The sequence below is a fragment of the Nicotiana tabacum genome, chromosome 9 (genome assembly GCF_000715075.1).
Source record: "Nicotiana tabacum cultivar K326 chromosome 9, ASM71507v2, whole genome shotgun sequence".
NCBI lineage: Eukaryota > Viridiplantae > Streptophyta > Magnoliopsida > Solanales > Solanaceae > Nicotiana > Nicotiana tabacum.
In genome coordinates, this window is record NC_134088.1 from 122,337,901 (window position 1) to 122,359,228 (window position 21,328).

The window sequence follows — 21,328 nt, forward strand, 5'->3', positions numbered from 1 at the left end:
CGATCTGCACCACCTTTGTTAGCATTAGCAAGATACATAAGTGCACCAATTAGCAAGATACATAAGTGCACCAATTGCACTGAGATAGAGTATTTCAGGACCAAGGAGTTCCTCATCCTCTTCTTGAGTTCGGAACGGATCCTTACTCACTTCAAGTGATAGAACACCCATTGGTCTACTTAATGGGTGCGCTTTGTCCATGTAAAAGCTTAAAGACCCTTTCTATATAGGCAGATTGATGGATAAAGATCTCGTTTGCTAAATATTCAATTTGCAGACCAAGACAAAATTTTACTTTTCCAAGATCTTTCATCTCAAATTCTTTCTTAAGATATTCAATTTGCCTTTTGGAGCTCTTCTGGAGTTCCAACAAGATTTATGTCATCAACATAAACAACAAGTATAACAAATTCTGATGTCATTTTCTTTATAAAAATACATGGACAAATAACATCATTTATGTAACCTTCTTTCAGCAAATATGCACTGAGGCGATTATATCACATGCGCCCAGATTGATTTAAACCGTACAAAGATCTTTGTAATCTGATTGAGTACATTTCACGATACTTTGAACTATATGCTTCGGGCATTTTAAATCCTCCAGGGATCTTTATATAGACTTAATAAAATGAGACATATAGGTTATGACTTGCATTTAGAAGGCATGACATCTTCAAATGTCTGGACTACAGGTCTGACCCTCACAATCTTTTATAATATTGTGAACTATATTGTATCAAATATATCGTCGACGATCATTTTGTATCGGTTCCTAAGCGACATAACTTGTTGAGATCTCATCACTTTCTTTATTTTCAGGTACCTCAACTTCGTCTGGAGTTTCATGAAATGTTATTTTGTGGGCTCTTCTAGAGCTCGTTTCCTCCTCATTATGATCATTTTAATCATTTGCTCCTATCATTTTTCAAGAATTGTTACCTTGGGAATCGATCGATTTACTACGCTTCATGCGTACATTAAACTTTATCCTTCGGGGACTTTAATTTTAATAGGAGCATTTGCAGCTGAAATATGATATTTAATTTTGGATCAGCAAATGCTTCTCGCATTTGACTTGAATTATCTTCTAAGTGAGGATCATATTAATGATAATTCGATTCATATAGCACATTTTTCAGCTGTTTATTCCATCCCCCAAATGTTAGAAAAACTAACACATATCCCCAATCTTCTTTGGGAAACCTATCTTTGTGCATTGTGGTAGAGAAATTAATCATATACCACATATCAAAAGTTATTAGATAGTAAAAATATTTGGTTTTTGATCATAAACCAATTGTGAGGGGAGGACTTATCATATTTTGTTGGTCTGATACATGCAGGTGATGTTGTATGCAATCTAGAAAATTTTAGACCAACACATGAAGTTTTGTTCTCATAATCAATAGTTTAGCCATTAATATGAGATATTCAATGCTAAACTAGCTAGGATATAAACCAACATCATCAAGATGAACTATCTTGATTTCATAATCTGAAAATTATGCTCTTAATTAAGAAAAGCAATTTCAAATGCCAAATTGTAGGTTGACAATAAACGCACGTGTAACCATCTCATATATGCATCTATAAGTGGTTCACATGATAGGTGAATGTGCCCATATTCACCTTTTATATATTCTAGAATTCAGGAATTTTAGTCCCAACTTTAGCTGGTATAATCAATTTATTATGAGAACAAGCAACACGAGAATTCTTGAAGAATCTTTTAGTTCTTCAGTATATGCTTATTTGAACTCTCAAATAGCTCATTTAAAAATGACAAATGAAAACTTCAAGTTTATCATGGCATGTGCTATCTCTAAGTAAACTTCTGGTTTACTATGGCATAAACTTTTGCATCAGTAAACTTCTGATTTACTGTGGCTACTTTTGTATTACTAAATTTCTCGTTTACAGTAGCTACTTTTGCCTCAGTAAAACTCCTGATTTACTGTGGCTGCTTTTGCATTAGTAAGCTTCCGATTTACTGTGATACATGATATAGTACAAATTAAAGAATAAGGCGGGTCACTTCTCACATACATATTATTTTACCCCCTATGATTGTGAAAATATGCAGATTTTTAATCTTCTAGTCATTTGTAGTCTCAATATGATAGTCATTTATTAGTAAATTTCGGGTTTACTATAACATATATTTTGACCATATTCATATAATATGAATAACATGTTTGTATATAAGCTCTTCTAGAGCCTTTATTTATTATCCACAATCTAATATTTATCTGACACTACTGGTGTCATGTGTCTTCTCGACAAACAGTTAGATCTTGAAGAGCTTTTGATAAATTTTGTACTACCAAATATTGTTCAGACACTTCTGGTGTCATGAGAGAAAATCATAATCAAATGAACAATATAAAGACAATTCTAAATTTATAAATGACGAAAATTAAGAATTTTGATATTTTTTTTATCACTACATAATATTTTCCTCCTTCAGGAGGAAATTTTAATTATTTACTACTTCAGGAGAAATTTGAAATATAAAATATTGAGAATATATTCTCTCAATCGTATTACCTCTTCTGGAGGTGAATCGTAATATATTTACATCAAGGGCGCGTTCATATTTAATACGGTCACATTCACTTCAGGGAATGGATTAATATTATCAAAAGTTCTCTTCCTTCAGGAGATAGAACATAATTATCTGAACGTGCATAATCACATCAAATTGTGATTCTTCGAACCTCTTTTAAGATATTTGCTACTTCAGAAACAAATCGAGGTATGAATATAATATAGAGAATTTTCTCTATATAGAGAATTTTCACTTCAGGAAATGGATTAATATTATCTTCATTGTAACCATAGCAAGCCTAAATTATCACTTCTGGTGGTCATAGGCACATAACACTTCTGGTACTTAACAAAATTTAGTTACAATAAGATATATGAAACATAGCCGCTTCTGGTGGTCGTACTCTGCTGGAGTTCAAGTGAACCATGAAGTTAAGTCATAACGAGACTTAGGAAATATTACCACTGATGGTAATTATATATTTCTCATAAACTCTGCTGGAGTTTAGATGGATCTGCATTGTTATTCACTTTGTAATCTTTTATGGAGATGACAACATGATGAAAACAAGTATATAAAAAAATAGTTGTTATATGCTAATACGTATACAGAGCACGTAACATAGCAAGTTGATTCAATATCCATTGTCTTCTTAGCCTTCAAATTTGTATTTCAAATCACAATATACCTGCAAGCCCCGCATCACTAGTTGCTTAGAATTAGCACGTGATGGACATAGATAATAAGCATAATTTTTCAAGCTCACGAAGGAAATCAAATTAAAATTATAAATTAATAAGCCTTATCTTTGAGAAATGACAGCAAAAGGATTTATCTCTTCATAGAGTTGGAAATTAACAAAACCAACGTAATGTTCACCACTCCAAGGATGTAATCTTCTTCTAAATGCTCTGAATGAACTCGGTTTGACCACGCACAAGGGCAATATGTTGCCTCACAGTCAGGTAGTGATGATAACGTATTATAAAATAAAGACTGTAAAGTAAATAAACCGAAAACAAATATAGAGAGATTGATATATTATTCAACTTCAAACTCATGTACATAATGAACTGAATTCTCCTCTATTTATAGAAGAAAGGAAGTTGTTGTGTAAGCTGCTACTGCAAGCTACTACTATACCAGATATAGAAAATCTTCTACCAGAGGTAATATTTATCCATAACGGAGTACCGAAAGGATAAGCTTCTTCGGGAGACTTATTTCCAATAGAGTACTAAATAGATAAATATATTTACGGCGGAGTCCCATATGGATAGGCTTATTCATGAAGCTTATTTACAGCGGAGTTCTAAATGAACATCCATAATATAATATATTTATTCATAATATAATATATTTATAACATAAAGCACTTTATTACAATATTTGAAAAGAAAAAAAGATAGATAAAAAATACCGCAAATCAAGTCAAGAAGCACAAACCGAAGATCTCCTAGGAGCATGTTCTTTTAAGAAGATATGCATTTGATCCAGAACATTTCAGGATATCAACAGACAATCCGATGGATAGCAATCACTAGGAGTTCATTTTAAGATATAATCCATCAACAAATTCATTCGCGACTCTTTCCAGTTAAGCTCAAATTTGAACATCTAAATCATATAATCAACGACCTGAACTACTGGTCCTGAATTCTACCATAATGGCATACATTAGCATAGAAGCTTTGCTTTTCTTTTTTTTTAAAATATATTTTGGGCACCTCTGAACCACCAGTCAATCATTTCCTATTTTTCTGATAACTAACCACTGGCCTATTAAAATTTAATAGCTGTTTCCTGCAACAATTCACCATTGCATAACATGTTTCTAATTAGCCACCGACCAGCATGACTAGACGCCCATCAAAGACCCAAAACACGTAAAGAATTCCATCCATGATGGCTGACATCCAAAACTTACAGCCCTTGGGGTTCCAGATTTTCTTTCTCAACTTTCAATCACCATCAGACCATTAGCCTATCCAAAGTGAGTATGTGTTTTTCCTTATTCAGTTTACAGTATTCAACTCGTTTCTGATTAGCCAGCGGACAGCATGACTAGAGCCCCATTTTCTACCCATAATGGCATCCAAAACTAGCAAACTTTGGTTCCAGATTTCTTTTTCACTGAATCACCATCAAACCATCTGCCTATCAGAATAATATTGTGTTTTCCTCTTCAGTTTACAAACTAGGTAACTTGTTTCTAATTATCCAGAGGTCAGCATGACTAGAGCCCATTAAAGATAAAAATATGTCAACAATTCTACCAATAATGGACCCCAATATTTAGAAGCTTTGCCCTGTCAAAATGAAATACCCTGTTTTCCTTCTTTGGCATTAACATTGGGTAACTAGCTTCTAATTAGCCAGCAGTCAGCATGACTAGCGCCCCATCATAGAACCAAAAACACGTCCAGAATTCTACCCATAAATGGCCTCCAAAACTTAAAAGCTTCTGTCCTTAAAATTTGAATGTCTTGCTTTTCTTGGTTGGTTACACTTGTTGAATAACTAGTTTCTAGTTAGCCAGCAGTAAGCATGTCCAGAGCCCCATCAAATACCTAAACATGTCTACAATTCTACCCCGTAAGTGTCTCCGAAACGTAGAACCATTTACCTATTCCAGAACCTTAAACTTTACCTATCCTAGTTTTTTCCGCACCCAAAATTCTACAAAGCGAAGCCTAGAAATTCTTGCATACACGCATCGCTGTTCCTTGTAACATGATCATATAAAAACATGAATCACCACAATGCTTCTAGTGCTATATTTGTAAAAGATAGATTCCTGGTGTGGTTGTTGCCATCAAAAGCAAGTACACTATGTGCAGAGTCACGTAAGAAAATAACAAAAACTTAACACTCTGGCTATCAATACACATAACAAAATGAAATCTGGAGACACCAATAATGCTGTTCGAGTAAAATAAAGCTGCACTATATTAAAAGAAACATGGACAAGAAACTCAGAAGTGATTTATTCTCTATTTCTTTTCATCAATGTCCTCTACACTGAGTTTAGACAAAAGAATTACAAATATCCAATGTCATGAACAATAATTCCTGTCACTTATTCACTAATATTCCAAAAATTCTAAACTGAAACCACATTTCTCAGGGTTAGTACAAGACATGAAATCAAAAAGCCCCATTCACTACAACAATAAATTTCACTATATAAACTCAATTAACCAACTACACATCATTTTACTGAGTTCCTTCAATCTAATGTAAAAGAGTTAGTAGTACAATTAAGATTGAAACTTTAACAGAACTCTATCATTTTCCCCAAAAAAATCAATTACAAGTTTTACCAGAATCCGTAATCAACGACCTCTCGATTTTTTTCATCAATGTCCACTACATCGAGTGTAAACAATAAGAATTACAAACATCCAATGTCATAAAAAATAATTTCTTTCATTTATTCAGTATCCCAAAAATTCTAAACTCAAACCCCATTTCACAGGGTTAGTACAATATGAAATCAAACACTATGACAACAAAATTCATCATATAGCCTCAATAAACCACCTATATATCCCTTAACTTTCCTGTCTTCCTTCAATTTAATCTAAAACAATAGTATAGTCAAAATTGTAACTTTAAGAAAACTCCATCATTTCCAAAAAAAAAAATTAATTAGATTTTTTACCCTTACGCCCCTGCTGTAGCTGGCGGTGCTGCAGTATCACCATCCCCCTCTTTTTCATTTCCTTCCATCTGCTGACTAAGCAGCAACTGCTTATTCTTCTCAAGTGCATTTGCAACTTCAGGTGGCATATACTTCTCGTCGTGTTTCGCCAACACTTCCGTAGCTGCAAAATAACAATCCCCGCCCCTCGCCTTTTTCGTCACCTCTAACTTCTTCTCACTCAAAATCCCACTTTCTTTCTTCTTCATCTCCTCCGTAAACGGCTTTACAAACCCTTCAACTACAACAGAATGCCCTTCCCTAAAAAGATCGGGCAACGACCCGTCATACTTAACCAAAATATCAGTAATCAAATCAGTAATCACAAATTCCATTTCAGGTGAATTAGGGATTGGTGTTACACTGTTTTCTAATACTAATCCGCCGAGTCGGAATTTTGATTTTGTAGGGTTTTGTGAGTGTTGTGATAGTGCGTCTGTAGGTGTTACGTAAAATACAAGCTGGTCTTGGAATTGGTTAAGGACTATTACTATGAATCCAGCTATGCAACTGAATGTGATAGCGTAAGTCCAGAGGCGCCGGGTTTGGAGTTGTCGGGCTCGGGCTCCGATATCGGGTCGGGCTGATCTGTGGGATTTAGCGGGCCGGGAGAGTGTGGAGAAGGATCGGAGGGTGAAAAGGGGTTGGTTAGGGTTGAAACGGGAAAAATTTAAGGGCTGTGATTGGCGGTGGAGGAGTGAAATTAAAGGGTGGGATTTGGGGAGAGTGGTGGTGGTCGTGGCGGCGGCGCCGGTAGTGACGGCGGAACGGAGGAGACGGGAAGCTAGACGAGAAGCTAAACGAGAAGTGAGATTTGAAGCCATTGAAATTTATTTATTTATTGTGGAATTTCTCAAAAGGAGAGGAAATTGGGGTTATAGGGTTTAAAGGAATTTGTAAAGTTGTTAGCTTTAGAAGAATGTAGAAGGTGGCGAAAAGGAGAATTTAGAAGAAGAGCGTGCGGTCAAAGAGGTTGCAATTCACCCCTATTTTCTTTTTCCTTAAATTTCTATCGCTACCTATTAATATTCGATTATCTTATTATTTTATTATTTTATTTGAGTTATTTTATTATCTTATTATTTTACTTCGGTTATCTTATAAAAATAGTTTTTCTATCTTTACAAAATAGAGGTACCATATTTATGGGATTAGACTGGGGAGATTTGTAATTATTGTTGTTGCATAACAATTTTTTCAAAATTTATTTACGGTATAACAATTCATATATTACTCACTATCACATAAACAAGTCATTTTTCCATAATTTGTCTCCAAACTAACATCTCGGAATGTGTATCTTAAATGGCTGAAAATGTCCTTTAGTTATGCCAAAATAATGATGAAGAATTTTAGAATTTATAGAATTGACGGGTCTTTGTTCTTGCCTTCTTTCTTTTAAAATGTTTTTATTGGTGCCATGTGTAAATTGTATATCTTCAATAACTGAATTTGGTCTCTAATTATTCCAAAATAATAATAAAGAAATTATAAAATTGGCGAGTTTTTGCTCGTCTTTTTTTTTTCATGTCTTCATTAATGCCATGAGTCAAATATGTATCATCAATGACTGAAATTTGTTCTTTAATTTTGTCCCAAAATGATGATAAGGAATTTTAAAAAATAGAATAAAATCTGGCGGGTCTTTGTTACTACCTAAAAGGGGACAAGTGCACAGATAGCCAATTTAAGGGATGCTATTTAGGGACTAGTCAGTACTTATTTTGTCCTGAAAAATTGAACTGAAAAACTGAAATTCAGGACGCAATGGCTAATTCCTAAATGGCAGCGCTTTGGAGTGGCTACCTTGTGTCATTTCTACACCTAAAAGGCTAAAACACACCTAGAAATCTATCCCTACAATGACATGCATTATAGATTTAGAAGATGCAGGTTGCAAAAGAGATGTAGATGAATTATAACCTAAGAAGGCAAACCAAAAAATAAGATGATATAATAAATGTCAATAAACAAGTAAGGACTATAGTAAGCATCAGTTCCTAAGGCCAACACCAAAGTGAAATCTCCCAGTCCTCTGGTCATTGAAGGCATACTCCAGTCTTAGAGGTCCTAATGGCGAGTCTACGCGAATACCAACTCCACATCCATATCCACTTCCAGGTTTTCGCCTTGGTCCAGCAGGATCACCTGTTAAGGAAAAACAATATTGAATTAAAAGCATGCCAAAGTGTAATATATGTCAAATCCCCCAGATTTAAACTGACTTGAGTAGAGTGCTTGTCAATGGAGCCTTAGTCAAGTAGATAAATTTTGATACTGAGATTGAATAGACAATTTAGTTTATAGTTCCCTTCATATTTGTGAATTTAGCGGATGTTGCCTACAAAGGTGTCAAATGGGCTGATTGGACTGGATTTTGGCGGGTCAAAATCGGCTGAGTTAATAAATGGGAGGGTTATGAAGCTCCTCAAACTTGGGCAGGTTGAACAGGTCAAAATTTAATGCACTAATTTTGCCTCTCTAAGTTGCCTATTATCCCACAAGTATGGATGCTTATTCTATCAATCTGGTCGAAGTTAGACTACTCCTGCCATCAGAAAAGATTAAACATTGTAGTATACTCTGATACTTATGTTTAAGCAAAAAAAAACTTTTTTTAGGGGGAGGGGGGTTAGCCAAAAGCAAACATCAGACCAGAGATACATACCAGGAACACTTGGACCAGAACCAAGATCTGTGCCATAATCAGCAAATACTGCCCCTTCTAATGGCCCCATCTGCAGAAGACGGGGAATATGATAAGAAAGATGATAGCATACAGTATTCAAGTCAAAGACGTTTAGCAGAGAACTAATATTGTAAGGAACGTATAGCTTAACAGAGGATGAAGCTGGAATGAAGACCATGGGAGACTAGGGTTAATAGTAGAGGCAAAAACCGTTTGGAAATATTCTTCCATCTACCTAAGTACTGATGGATAAAGTTGGTGATATTTGTACCGCTGGTAGGATGCAGCTATCGGGTGGCATAATCGAGGTGTGTATAAGTTGGCCAGAACCCTATCGTTAACAAAAACCAAAGTAGAGGGAGAAGGAGACAGAGAAAGAGAGATCTAATAAATTGTAGGGAAAGACGCCCATATAGAGAGGGGTCTAAAAATCAATGAACTTTAGCAACAGCAATCTTGGTAGAGATGAGATAGCACCAGCATCATCGGGATAGATTAGAGAGATAGTGAAAACCACCAATATCTGGAGAGGTGTGTTGAACTATCAGATTATAGTTTCCAACTGCCTCCACTTACCAGAGGGAATGAAATTTCTCCACAGCCAACAACATAAGACCGGCCTGAGCCAACTGCGCCTTCTTCATATCCTCTCACACTATTGGTTCCACCAATGGCAAATGCTTCATGAGGCGGAAAATTTCCTACCACATGACCACCAGAGAAGCTGCAAAAGGAAACTCACAATAGCCAGCAACTTAATTTAGAGGAATTTATAAAGGATACAGTTGAAGGAAGAGCAGCCGAATTTAACATCTTTCTAGCTAGTCCTCACAAAATAATGGAGAATGTACCTTCCGAGAAGACGCATAGGACCTAATAAGACTCCTTTTCTAGCACGAGCATTGACTCTGTTGAAACCTAGCCACTCTGACCACACAGGAAGCCCTTGCTCCATATTGAAAACGAACTGCAAAACAGCAGGGTAAACAAGTTTGGAGTACATCAAGAATTCTTTCTATCTGTTTATTCACTAGACAAGGAGTCTGGCAGAATATTAGAAAACTGACCACCGAAGAACCAGGGTCACCAGAACCAGTATAGACAGTTTCAAGTTTGGCAAGCAACATATCATCGTGAGTGTTGCCACTGCAGCAGTTCAGAAAGAAACATATTGGACAATTTCTTATGGCCAGATATAACAACACTTTAGGCAGCATAAACCATTAACAATATATACCTAGCAGTAAGTGGACTACTGTAGTAGTCCCTTATAATAGGATTCCCTTTGTCATCCCGAGCACCAGCACGCTGAGAAATTCAAATAGGAAGGACAAGTAGCAAAGGCATTAACAGAAATGGGAAATAAAGGATGTCAGACACTGGAAATGATTAAAAAACTCCACTGATGCCCCAAGACTAGAAACGAGAAAAGAGTTTTCATCCTCCTTGGCACACTCTTAGTTCTTACAGTGCAATCTTATGGCGGAAAATATTATTCAAACTATTCATGCCCATCTTCTGCTGATTATTGCATAAATAACTCAAATTATTCCTAGGACTTGCTATCGTTACATCGCTAAGCACAAGTGATATTTTTTTCTCCTCTTTTTGCTAGAGTAAAGTTGCCTCTGAACTCATCACTCCGAAATATGCTCTTTATTTCCAGGTTTTCCACCAGTAATTAAATGCATTGACATGACGGTGATTACATCCAAAACCTCAAATATTCTTACTACGAAGGTCAGATGACTCATCCTAACTATCAGACTCTTCCGTAGCATTTTCTTCTCGAGTTCATTTATTGTAAAATATTTATGAACTTCTAAAAGCTATTAGAAAAAATTTTCAAATATGCAGAAGGTCATCCCACGTGATAATACCCCCATCCTAGCCAGATATTACACTTATTTGATATCCACATTCAACAGAGCGCATACAACAACAACAACCCAGTATAATCCCACAAGCGGGGTCTGGGGAGGGTAGAGTGTACGCAGACCTTACCCCTACCCCCAAAGGGGTAGAGAGGCTGTTTCCGAAAGTCAACAGAGCGCATAATCAACCCTAATAGTAAATAAGAAGATAATAGATGACACCCCTTTCACAAGTTTCAAAATGAATTATAAACTTTACTAGCAGCCTGACATACCAATATTCAGACAAATGTTTAAACAACTCGTAAGGCTTTTATAAGAAAGGCGCTTATTCATGCCCAATTATCTATTCGTTTTCGTCTTGCAAAAGAATTAGTCTAAGTGGAGAATTGAAAAGGTTTTGGATGATTCTAATTGGTGACAGCATTGTAGTAGGACCACAATACAATCACCAAAATTACTTGGTAACAATGTAAATATAATGCACAATCACATTTAACATTCATCTTTTTATTAGATGTGGTTTTTTTTTCTTGGATAAAGCACATTTAATGTTTATCTTTTAGAATGAATACTCCAAAGTTTAGGTAGTAGAGATCCCCTTTAGTCCCTGAAACAATACCAATTCAATGAAATTTTACGAATAACTCAAGATGAAAATTCAAAACTTTTAATTGCTAAATAACCCCATCCTAGAAATTCCCAACTCGACAAGAATTAGGGTTTCCTCCCGCATGCAGTAAATTTCATGCTAGGATATCCTGTACAGGCTACATGGATGAGAGGGTCTCTACACATTTTGATTGTTGACACCAAATACATCTCTCTTCGGGCCTTTTGGAAACAAGAGTTGAGTTTCTCACAGGCAGAAATTCTCATTCTCTTGGAGTCGCCATTTCAACTCAATGTCAGTTGGACACTAGAAAATCAACTTTCACACTCTTCAAAAATCAATAAAGATCTTTATCACCATGCTTCCCTCTATAACCATGCAAACCATCCAATGGCAGAAAGTAAGATAATCATTCTGCGGATGGTGCATAAATTATCAGCAGCATTAATGTATAAGCTACCTGAAATATGATTCCAGCTGTTCCATTCCACTTTGGTCTGAACGGCCGGCTGTACTCAATCCCAGCCGTGACACGTCCTATCGTCAGGCTACCATCAGGTTGATTATGAACAAGCGTGCCAGGCGTCCTGGAATTCTAGTTAAAATATGAAGTCAGATAGAAATGAGCTCTGACTAACTGCCATGACATATGCTTTAGTAGATCTTAAATTACCTGTATCATAATTGATCTTGAAGTCCTCTTATCATCTCCTTCAATCCATGGATCTGTATAGTTTATCCGAAAAAGTGAGTCAATTTGCCCTCGCTCCAGTGACAAATTCAGCTTTTGATTTCTTCCGAAAAGATTTTTGTGGTATATGGCACAACTGAAATGGAAAGATAAACTGAACAGCATACTCTAGGAAAAAGATTTTGAAAGTGAAACTTTCTTTTTGGATTCAATGTGAAAATTAGCACACATCTTGAATATAATAGAAACTACTAATACTCAGCATGTATTGTTAACTACTAGCGCTGATGTCTGCCTATATTGATAAGGCTTTGTTTGAAAGAGCTATCCTATCTATTAACAGAAGTCCATGTAAGAATTCTAATTTTATATTTTTTATAAAGAAAGAATTTGTGGCTGCTGGGATACTGAAGTTCATGTAAGAATTTATTTCCTGGAAGTGTCTGAGCTAAAAACTTCCCTAAACCCAGAACCACGTATCTTTTTTCTAAGAAAAGGTAGTCACATCGGCTTCTTTTTTCCGTTTACGGAAAAGCTATTTAGAGTATATTTGCAGCTTGTTAGAAATGAAGCACCAAAAAGTAGCAGAAATAGAGTAGATTTCGCAGAAGTGCTCCCCAAGGGATTGAGCTTAGTGCTTCTAAGTAGTCCACTGAATAAGCTGCTTTTTTGAGAAAAGAAGTCAATTTAAACCCTTAACAGTTTTTTGAAAAGTTCTTCCTAATGTTAACTAAATTTAATTAAGAATTTCACGTGCTGGGCATAAGTATAGGTTTCACCAGTACGGCAATGTGATTAACCACATCCTTATGTTAAGGACAAAAAATTTCAATTCAGACAACCTAGAAATGTAAACAACAAAGTGTTGGACAATCTTAAAAGAACATGGAAGAAGGTCAACCCTTGACCAAGATTGTTCAGAACCCCAAATAACGATCTCCTAAAGTTGAAGACACTACACCAAAAAGAATTCCCTACTACTGAAAGTACCTGCCAATCAATCCAGCAAGGGGTCCATTTGTGATCCTGAAATTGAAATACATACAATTAAAGAGGCAGTCAAGCAACCAAAAGAGACATTATAACAGAAAGTAGTTTTCAAAAATAATAACTTCTCAAATGTCACATACCCACTAGAAATTCCACCACCAGCAGAAATACCACCCCCACTTTTACGCTCAACAACATTCATAATTAAGTCTACCTTACCAGTATCTGCAATATTGCATGCAAAAAGTTAATTTACAGAAAGAGCAATAGATTACAGCATACAGAGCAAACGCCCAGAGGGGTAAGGAGGGGCCTTGACACCACCAAACTTTCTGTAGTGCATATGGTCTCTTTTATATGCACAGCATTCTATATAGTGCTTAATCATCGTCCGCCACCAGGTGCAACCAAGAGGACCCACAAGCAAAAAAATATTTTAGTTATTAATAAGGCTGTAAATTTACCAAACAGATATATCATGCTGTAACCACTAATGCCTTAGATCTAAATATTAACCACTCATTTCACAATTTTATTTAATTTTTATTCATTCTTGGATCTAATACATGTTATATTTGGCCTTTTATTTTTCTAGTTAAAATAGACTTTAATTTACAGGTTGCAGTCCAAAAGGCTCCTAGTAATTAAGGGTTGGCTTTCTTCCATGTTCAAGTAATTACTAGGAGCTTTTTGGACTACAACCCATACACTAATTCTTGGCGTAAGTATAGGTTTCACCATTTGATCACAACACATCTCCTAAATTGAAATGGTGTTTGTTACTATATTTTCCTAACCAGGACACTCTTTTCTTATGTTTTACTATATACCTTACAATACTTTTTGCTTTTGATACTATGTGTCATTTCATACTTTATTTCTGTTATGTAATGCTATTCCCCCACCCCAACTAGAAAAAGAAAACATCCTAGCTACGCCCCTCTTAACTAAGATAAAAATGCAGTTATGCACAAAGAGAGGTGCGACATGATTTGACAGTTAAAACCATCTTCGCTAAATCACCTCCAGCGGGTTGAGGGATAATGCTAACATCTTCCATAATGCCCATAGCTAAGACAGTGTCCACATCTCTTTTCCCTTGAAGCATGCTGTAAACCTAGACAAGAATAGTCAAAATTTCACATTCGAACTAGCACAAAGATAGCGGATTTCCCCGCAACAAAGATGGAATACAATTTGACAATTTCCCATGCAATTTGTAAAATCAGCAATTTCACTAATGCCAATTCACAAGTAAGAAATTATAGAACTAGCGAAGTGTAAGATAGAGTCTTTTGGTCATTTGATATTCATTACTATGTGGACCTCTCAATGAGAAAACCATGATTAAGGGGACCTCTCGCTATACACTGGTAAAAACATTCTCCAACTTTGTGACTTCTAGTAATAAATATTTGAATGGATAAACTAGTAAAAGCTAGAGCTTTCGCATTTGCAACAGACATAAAAGAGCAGAGTCTGGAAAAGAAGATAGAAGGAGGGTAATATGCCTAAATGCTAACGTTCTCTATCATGCTTCCCAAGTAACTAAAGTTCAGGTCAACTACCTTTGCAGCAAAATTTAGGATAACAGGAATCATTCAATCAGAAGGTGCAAAAAAATCCAATTGGACACATTTTATTTCCATATATCTTTTTTAAGATCTAGCTGCATGCTTAAGACATGCAAGTGAGCTGCGAAGTGATGCTGGGATACTATTAACACAACGTAGAATTTCAGAAAACAAAAATCAGAGAATTTATAAACGTGTCAAGCAGAAGTTAAGCTCACTTATTATTTTGAAACACTTAAACTCTAGAAATGGGGTTACCATTTGCAGAAAGAAATCAATTGTTTTGTACAAAACTCTTCCCTTATTAGAATGACGTGTGATACAAAATATTTGGAGAACGATCATTTAGAACAACAATGTTGTCTAGTGAGATGAATCAGCCACCATAAGAAAATTGGAACATCAGATATATATTCAGAGGAAAAACACTAAACTTATGCGAAAGCTAGCTATAACATTTAGGGCTTTCAGATAAACCCAAAAGAAGAAATTAAAACAAACCTATTGATCAAGACTGCAATCTTTTCATTTTCTTTTTTTCCCTGTGATTTTTTTTTTGCTTTCTAATAGGTGACAGAATTGTAACCTATAACTTCCTACTGATTTACCAAAATTGAAGTTGACAACTGCCAAGGAAAAAATGAGCAGCATATTAGCCTATAGAATGAGCCTCCTACCAAAGCATCAAAGTTTTGCAATATTAGAGGGCATAAACAAAAAAGAAAGAGGGATAATAGGAAATTTGCTACTCTAACATACTTTAGCCTACTTTAATTCACTACACTCATAGAAACACAAAACTGCTAAGAACTCATTTCAAATTGTAAAAGTTTCTATGTATCAAAGACGTACATTAAAAGACATTTTCTAACACCAAGTTTTTAAAGGAATAAAAAATAAATGCTGTTAGAATAGGAAAGGCCAGTCTAACTATACCTGCCCTTTCTTCGTAGTAAGTTGCCGAAGTATAGTTTCAGGCCTTGTTTTCCCTACAGTTGGCTCACCACTGAGACATGCAAGCACGTGCAAGACATTGCTAAGAGCAATTGTATTCACCAAAAGGCATAGGTATAAGAAAGAAAGGTTCTTACGTCCTATCAAGGAAGCGGATGGCTATGTTATTCACCTCTGCTTCAGAAACTCCTAGCCTAATCATACCTCCAGAGAGCATCTCTACACTTGATACCTACAGCACAATAAGATAACTCAAATTTCCCACATCACAAATAAAGGCATCCAAAGGGGGGAAAATAATAACAACAGGCTGCAGTTCTCATAGTGAAGTGCTAACCGCTCCAAAAAGACCCCGCTCCATGTACCAACCATTTATTGAGCTTATTATTTCATCTATCCGCTTGATATTAACAATTTTTCCTGCATTGCTTGAAAATAAGCACAGCATGGGTTGCATACTAGACAGAATGTAAGATATAGGCTGATTATTTAATATACTTGAAAGACAAATACAAAACAGAAGCTCATGCATATGAAAAGAAATGACAATACAGGACGCATAGCAAGAGTATAAGGAAGGCGTACCACATCCATCTCGAAAAGAATCCTCTATAAACCTTGCTGGAAGCACATTGGCTCCTTCACATACCAGACCATGGAACTCCTGGTTTGGTTCTACCTTATGCCAAAACATAACAGATATAAGCACTTACACATGGCAAACAGTGAGGAAATAATACATTTTCTGAATGCATTTGAATGTTTAGAAACTTTCAGTAATATAAAACAATCTTCATTTGCGTATCAAAAAGGAAACTCTTTTTATTCAATACAACTTTTATTGGTTTATCCTAGACTAATAATTACCTACTATTGTTACACTCTCAAAAAATAAGGTGAAATGTCACTATTTCTGGAGAAAAAAAAATTAACTTGTCAAAGCAATATAATTTTTCTTCTTTTTATGACATTGTATCCTGACTAGCTAGCGCGCACTTTGACTATTCCACCACCAGCACAGGTACAGCCGCACCGAGTAACTCTACCCACCCAGGCTTAGGCTGATGGGATTCTAACCTAAGACCTCATTGTTCTCCTCCCACTTCATTGCAATGCAATATCTTATATCTCAATTTATTCATCATTTTCTGCTAAAAGAACCAACCTTTAAGCTAAACAAGATATCAATAAGTTCTTTTGTAAGCTAAATAACATATCAATTAGTTCTTCTTTAAGCTAAATAAGATATAAAACTTGTGGTGAGCATAGACATTTGTGTTGATCTCATCAAAGGTATAGGAAATTTAAATTTAAATTATTTCTAAATATAGAAATCTGTCATTTTTCCTGAACAATTTAAAAAGGAAAATGTTGCACATAAATTGGAGGGGAGGGAGTAATAGCTGAAGAAAAATGTACCTGAAAAACCAAGCGAATACCATCTCTAGTGTCAACAGCAACAGGCATACAAGAGCAAAAATACCCACTGTCAATTATTCTATGCACGTCTTCTTGTACCTCTCGTACAGTAAGTGCCGAATTGGGCCGACACGCTTTAAGCGCATTTAATGCTTCACTCTCCAAATCCTTCAGTTCAAGTTCTTCACCATCCTTGTTACGTACTAATACCTCACTAATCAGAACTCTCTCCTCATTCCCACTCCCCATTTTCGGGCCCGAGCCCGATAACTGAGTCGACCCGGGTAAGTCATCCGGGTTGTTCTGAACCTGACTCTGAGTCAATGCCATTGATGCAGAGCAGATGAGTGGGGTTTTTGGTAAATTCCAGTTAAATAGGTTGATGTTTCTGGGTTTTTTAAGGAATTGGAGAATTGCATTTTGGGGATTGAAATTTTGGTGAAATTTTGGGAGTGGGAATTTGGATAAAGTTTGTAAAATTGGATTTTGGAGACTGGAATTTTGGAGAATTAAGTGGAGATTGGTGAAGAAAGGGTTTTTTTGGGTATGGTGTTGAAGAGGAGGAGAAAAGAGAGGGAGTTTGAGAGAAGAAGAAGTGAAGCGAACGTCGTCGTTTTGGGGCATAGCTGAATGTTTACTTGGCTCTGTAACAAACTAGGGTTTTAGGGGTTGAAGAAGATGAGAGACCGGAGAAGGGGACAAACACCTTTTTATGTTTTTTGGTCAATAAAATTCAGTAACATAAAATTATTAGAGAAAATGTATATATATTTTTGTATTTATGTATATTATAAACTCATAATATTTTATATATATATATATATATATATTGGTTAGTAAATATATTTTGTCGACCAGTCAATTTTATATTTTGTCCAAATTATTATGGTAGGGATCACTTTTTCTTTTAACGGATTTTAGCAAAGCGAAACTTATCACTTTTAAAAGTAAAAAATAAAAAAATGATATGGTTATACAATTAAACATCTCTATAACAGCATCCATATATAACAGTCATTCACTGTAAAAGTCAAACTTTTCTCGGAATCAATTTTTATCTTATATTATAATATATGTTTTCTATAACAACATTTCTCTATAGAAGCAAAAAAAAATATCGGAACAAACAAAACTGTTATATAGAGGTTTGATTATATAAGTTTTATAGGAAGAAAAAAACAATAATCACTACATATTAACTAAATAAGTAACTACTATGATAATTGCATCTCAATTGTGTGGCTATTTATTTCTAGTCAAATTTATCTCATGCATTAACTAAATGACTATATTAAACTTAAAATGCTCACCCCTTGATTAGGATTAGTAGTCACATAGTAGAATTGGAGGTTATAATAAACAGCAGCCTTTTTAGTTATTGGTGTCATTGTTGTGTGTTTTAAAATTTTAAAATTTGACCTATTGCTTAGTCAACAACTTTTCTGTTACTAAACACAACTAAAAACTGTTTTCCAACTTCTGTGCAAGCTCATTTGTGGCAGATGAGCAAAAGCTGAGTTAAAACCTTTTTTTTTTAGACAATGGTCTAAAATGTCCATAAGTTGCTAGAGAAATTTTTAAAATGGTTATTTATTAAATAGTTGATACAAAAAGGGACAACCAGCAAAAAATTCATGTGAGGAGCTTCGTCCTGAATGGCCCAAGTGGCCAAACCCAGCCTTTATATGTAATGACAGCAAGTAGCCACTTTAAAGGATTGTGTTTAAAAATTAGCCAGTGCGTCCTGGATTTTAGTTTATCAGTTTATTTTTCAGGAAAAAAAAATGTCTTAGATTGTCCTGAAGGTTAAAACTTTTAGTTTAAAATTTCAGGACAAAAATAAGTATTGGCCAATTACTAAATAGCATCCCTGAAAATGGTTATCTATGCACTTGCCCCTACAATTGAAACTAAAAGCCCATAAGTTACAAAATAACGTCTAAGTCTTGAATACCAACCAGAAGCGTATTCAGGATTTTGAGAACATGGGTGTACCATTATCTTTAAGATAGTATATGTAGTTCCTTGTTCAATTTATTTTCTTGTAACTAAGACAGATTTTATTTACCAACTCAATGATATGTACAAATAAAAAATAAAACTGAAACTTGGACAGAGGTCTCAGGTAACATAAGCCAAAATTCCTTCGCATAAATGCTTTTTTCCATGGATTTCAATATTTGACTTGGCCAAGCATTTTCTCAAACACAATATGTGCACAAATTCATTAAACTATCAAAATTCAAGACTTCAAACTTCAAGGAGAGAGAGAGAGAGAGAGAGAGAGAGAGAGAGAGAGAGAGAGAGAGAGAGAGAGAGAGTAGTTTGAGAATTTTAAAGGAACATGGAGTGATGTAGAAGAAATTTCAAAGATTGAGAACATGGGTGCACCATTATATTTAAGATAGTATATGTAGTTCCTTGTTCAATTTATTTTTTGGTAACTAAAACAAATTTTATTTACCAACTCAATGATACGTACAACTAAAAAATAAAATTGAAACTTGGACAGAGGTCCCAAGTAACAGAAGCCAAAATTCCTTCGCATAAATGCTTTTTCTCATGGATTTCAATCTTTGACTCGGCCAAGCATTTTCTCAAACACAATATGTACACAAATTCATTAAACTATCAAAATTCAAGACTTCAAGACTTCAAGTGTAGTAGAAGGAAAAAGAGAGAGAGTAGTTTGAGAATTTTAAAGGAACATGGAGTGATGTAGGAGAAATTACTACTTTCTTAAAGAATCCACATTCCACGGTCACATAGAGCCAACAGAGAGAGAGAGAGAGAGAGAGAAAGAGAGAGAGAGAGAGAGAGAGAGAGAGAGAGAGAGAGAGAGAGTTGAGATGGAGACATTGTATTTTGTTTTTAGGGATTTGATCGATTATACCCAAATTTTCCTCAAAAAGTGGGATATGTTTTTACTTTTTAGCCAAAAGGAACCTTTAAATATTAAAAAAAATTAATTAAAAAAAATATATAGAGACTAGGAATCGAACCCTTGACTTTGGGGGTATGTTTTTACTTTTTAGCCAAAAGGAACTTTTAAATATAAAAAAACTTATTTAAAAAACTATATAGAGACTGGAATCGAACCATTGCCTTGGGAGACCATAGAGGCACCAACTTACCAGTGAACTAAGGTAATAAATTTAGCATGGGTGGACACAAACATATTTATATAGATAATTTTAAAAATTGTATTGTTTATCCATATTCATATATTCTAGGGAGGGGAAGCATGGGTGCATGTACCCCACTCTCCCTCCACATAAATTTGCCTCTGATACCAACATGTTCGGCTTACCCTCTTTCTCTCTCCAAGCCAATGTTATATGTGTTTGATGGGTCTACTACAAATGTTCAATCCAAATACAGTCTAGTTAATGTATATAAATAAAAAGGAAAAAATTATGCTGACATGTCAAATATATATATTGTAGTTACCATTTGTAGCTATACTTTCAAGAAATTTATCATTCGTAGTTATATTTGAATTTTAGAGCAAATTCATGAACAAGAGATAAATTATTTTTAGTTGAAACAATAGAGCAAGCAACAAGCTCTCATAACTGAGTTGGTTAGAGCATCCGCTTAGTAAGCGAAGGCTCGCATAGCTCAGTTGGTTAGAGCGTCCAATTAGTAAGCGAAGCTCTTGAGTTCAATTCTCAACAAGAGCATTCTATTTTTTATGTTTTTGTATTTCGCCTTGGTTGTATTGTTGCGTGAACGAATACAATCGATATAAGTTATATCCTTTATATACACCTCTATATATAGTCTACATGTTATATTCTTTATATATATTTATGTATTTCGTCTTTGTTGTATTCGTTGAGCGATCGAATACAAGTTATATTTGTTGTGCATCTCAATACAAGTGATACAAACTAATAACAATTAAACAATAGATACGGATGGTAATTACACAAACTATAGTGGTTTATGAAAATTTCTAAATAAAAATTATGGCAAACTTTAAGTGTCTATTTTTTTTCAGCCAAAAAAAGGGAAGAATCTTTTTTCCTCAAACATTGGATAAGTTAGAAACGTGCATCATCTAACTCTTTTCACCCCACAAGTGAAAAGCCTTATCATCTCTTCACTGAAATATGTGCTTTTGGGCATTATAATGTGAGTACAGCTTTTGTACTTTTGTTTTATTGTTCAATTATTTGCTCCCATCCCAACTTTACACATTATACTATGTCACTACGCAAAAAAAGTGAAAAAAGTAAAGGCTTCAATCAAAATCCTTTCCCACATA

General features: G+C 35.0%; 2 protein-coding genes across 2 annotated transcripts; both read right to left on the reverse strand.

Moving 5' to 3' along the window:
* Positions 1-5,961: 5,961 nt before the first annotated feature.
* Positions 5,962-7,245, reverse strand: LOC107795187 (cytochrome c-type biogenesis protein CcmE homolog, mitochondrial). Its single transcript, XM_016617772.2, has one exon. The coding sequence runs from the start codon at positions 7,076-7,078 to the stop codon at positions 6,218-6,220; it is 861 nt and encodes a 286-aa protein (XP_016473258.1). The 5' UTR covers positions 7,079-7,245; the 3' UTR covers positions 5,962-6,217.
* A 903-nt stretch (positions 7,246-8,148) lies between these two features.
* LOC107795186 (outer envelope protein 80, chloroplastic) lies at positions 8,149-17,793 on the reverse strand. Its single transcript, XM_016617770.2, has 16 exons — positions 17,059-17,793; positions 16,225-16,318; positions 15,977-16,059; positions 15,777-15,871; positions 15,622-15,691; positions 14,135-14,228; positions 13,252-13,336; positions 13,112-13,147; positions 12,104-12,257; positions 11,891-12,025; positions 10,181-10,251; positions 10,011-10,089; positions 9,795-9,910; positions 9,520-9,667; positions 8,923-8,992; positions 8,149-8,402 (listed from the first exon to the last, which is right to left on the reverse strand). Exons 1-16 carry the CDS (start codon positions 17,680-17,682, stop codon positions 8,248-8,250), a joined length of 2,109 nt encoding a protein of 702 aa, XP_016473256.2. The 5' UTR covers positions 17,683-17,793; the 3' UTR covers positions 8,149-8,247.
* Positions 17,794-21,328: the final 3,535 nt, after the last annotated feature.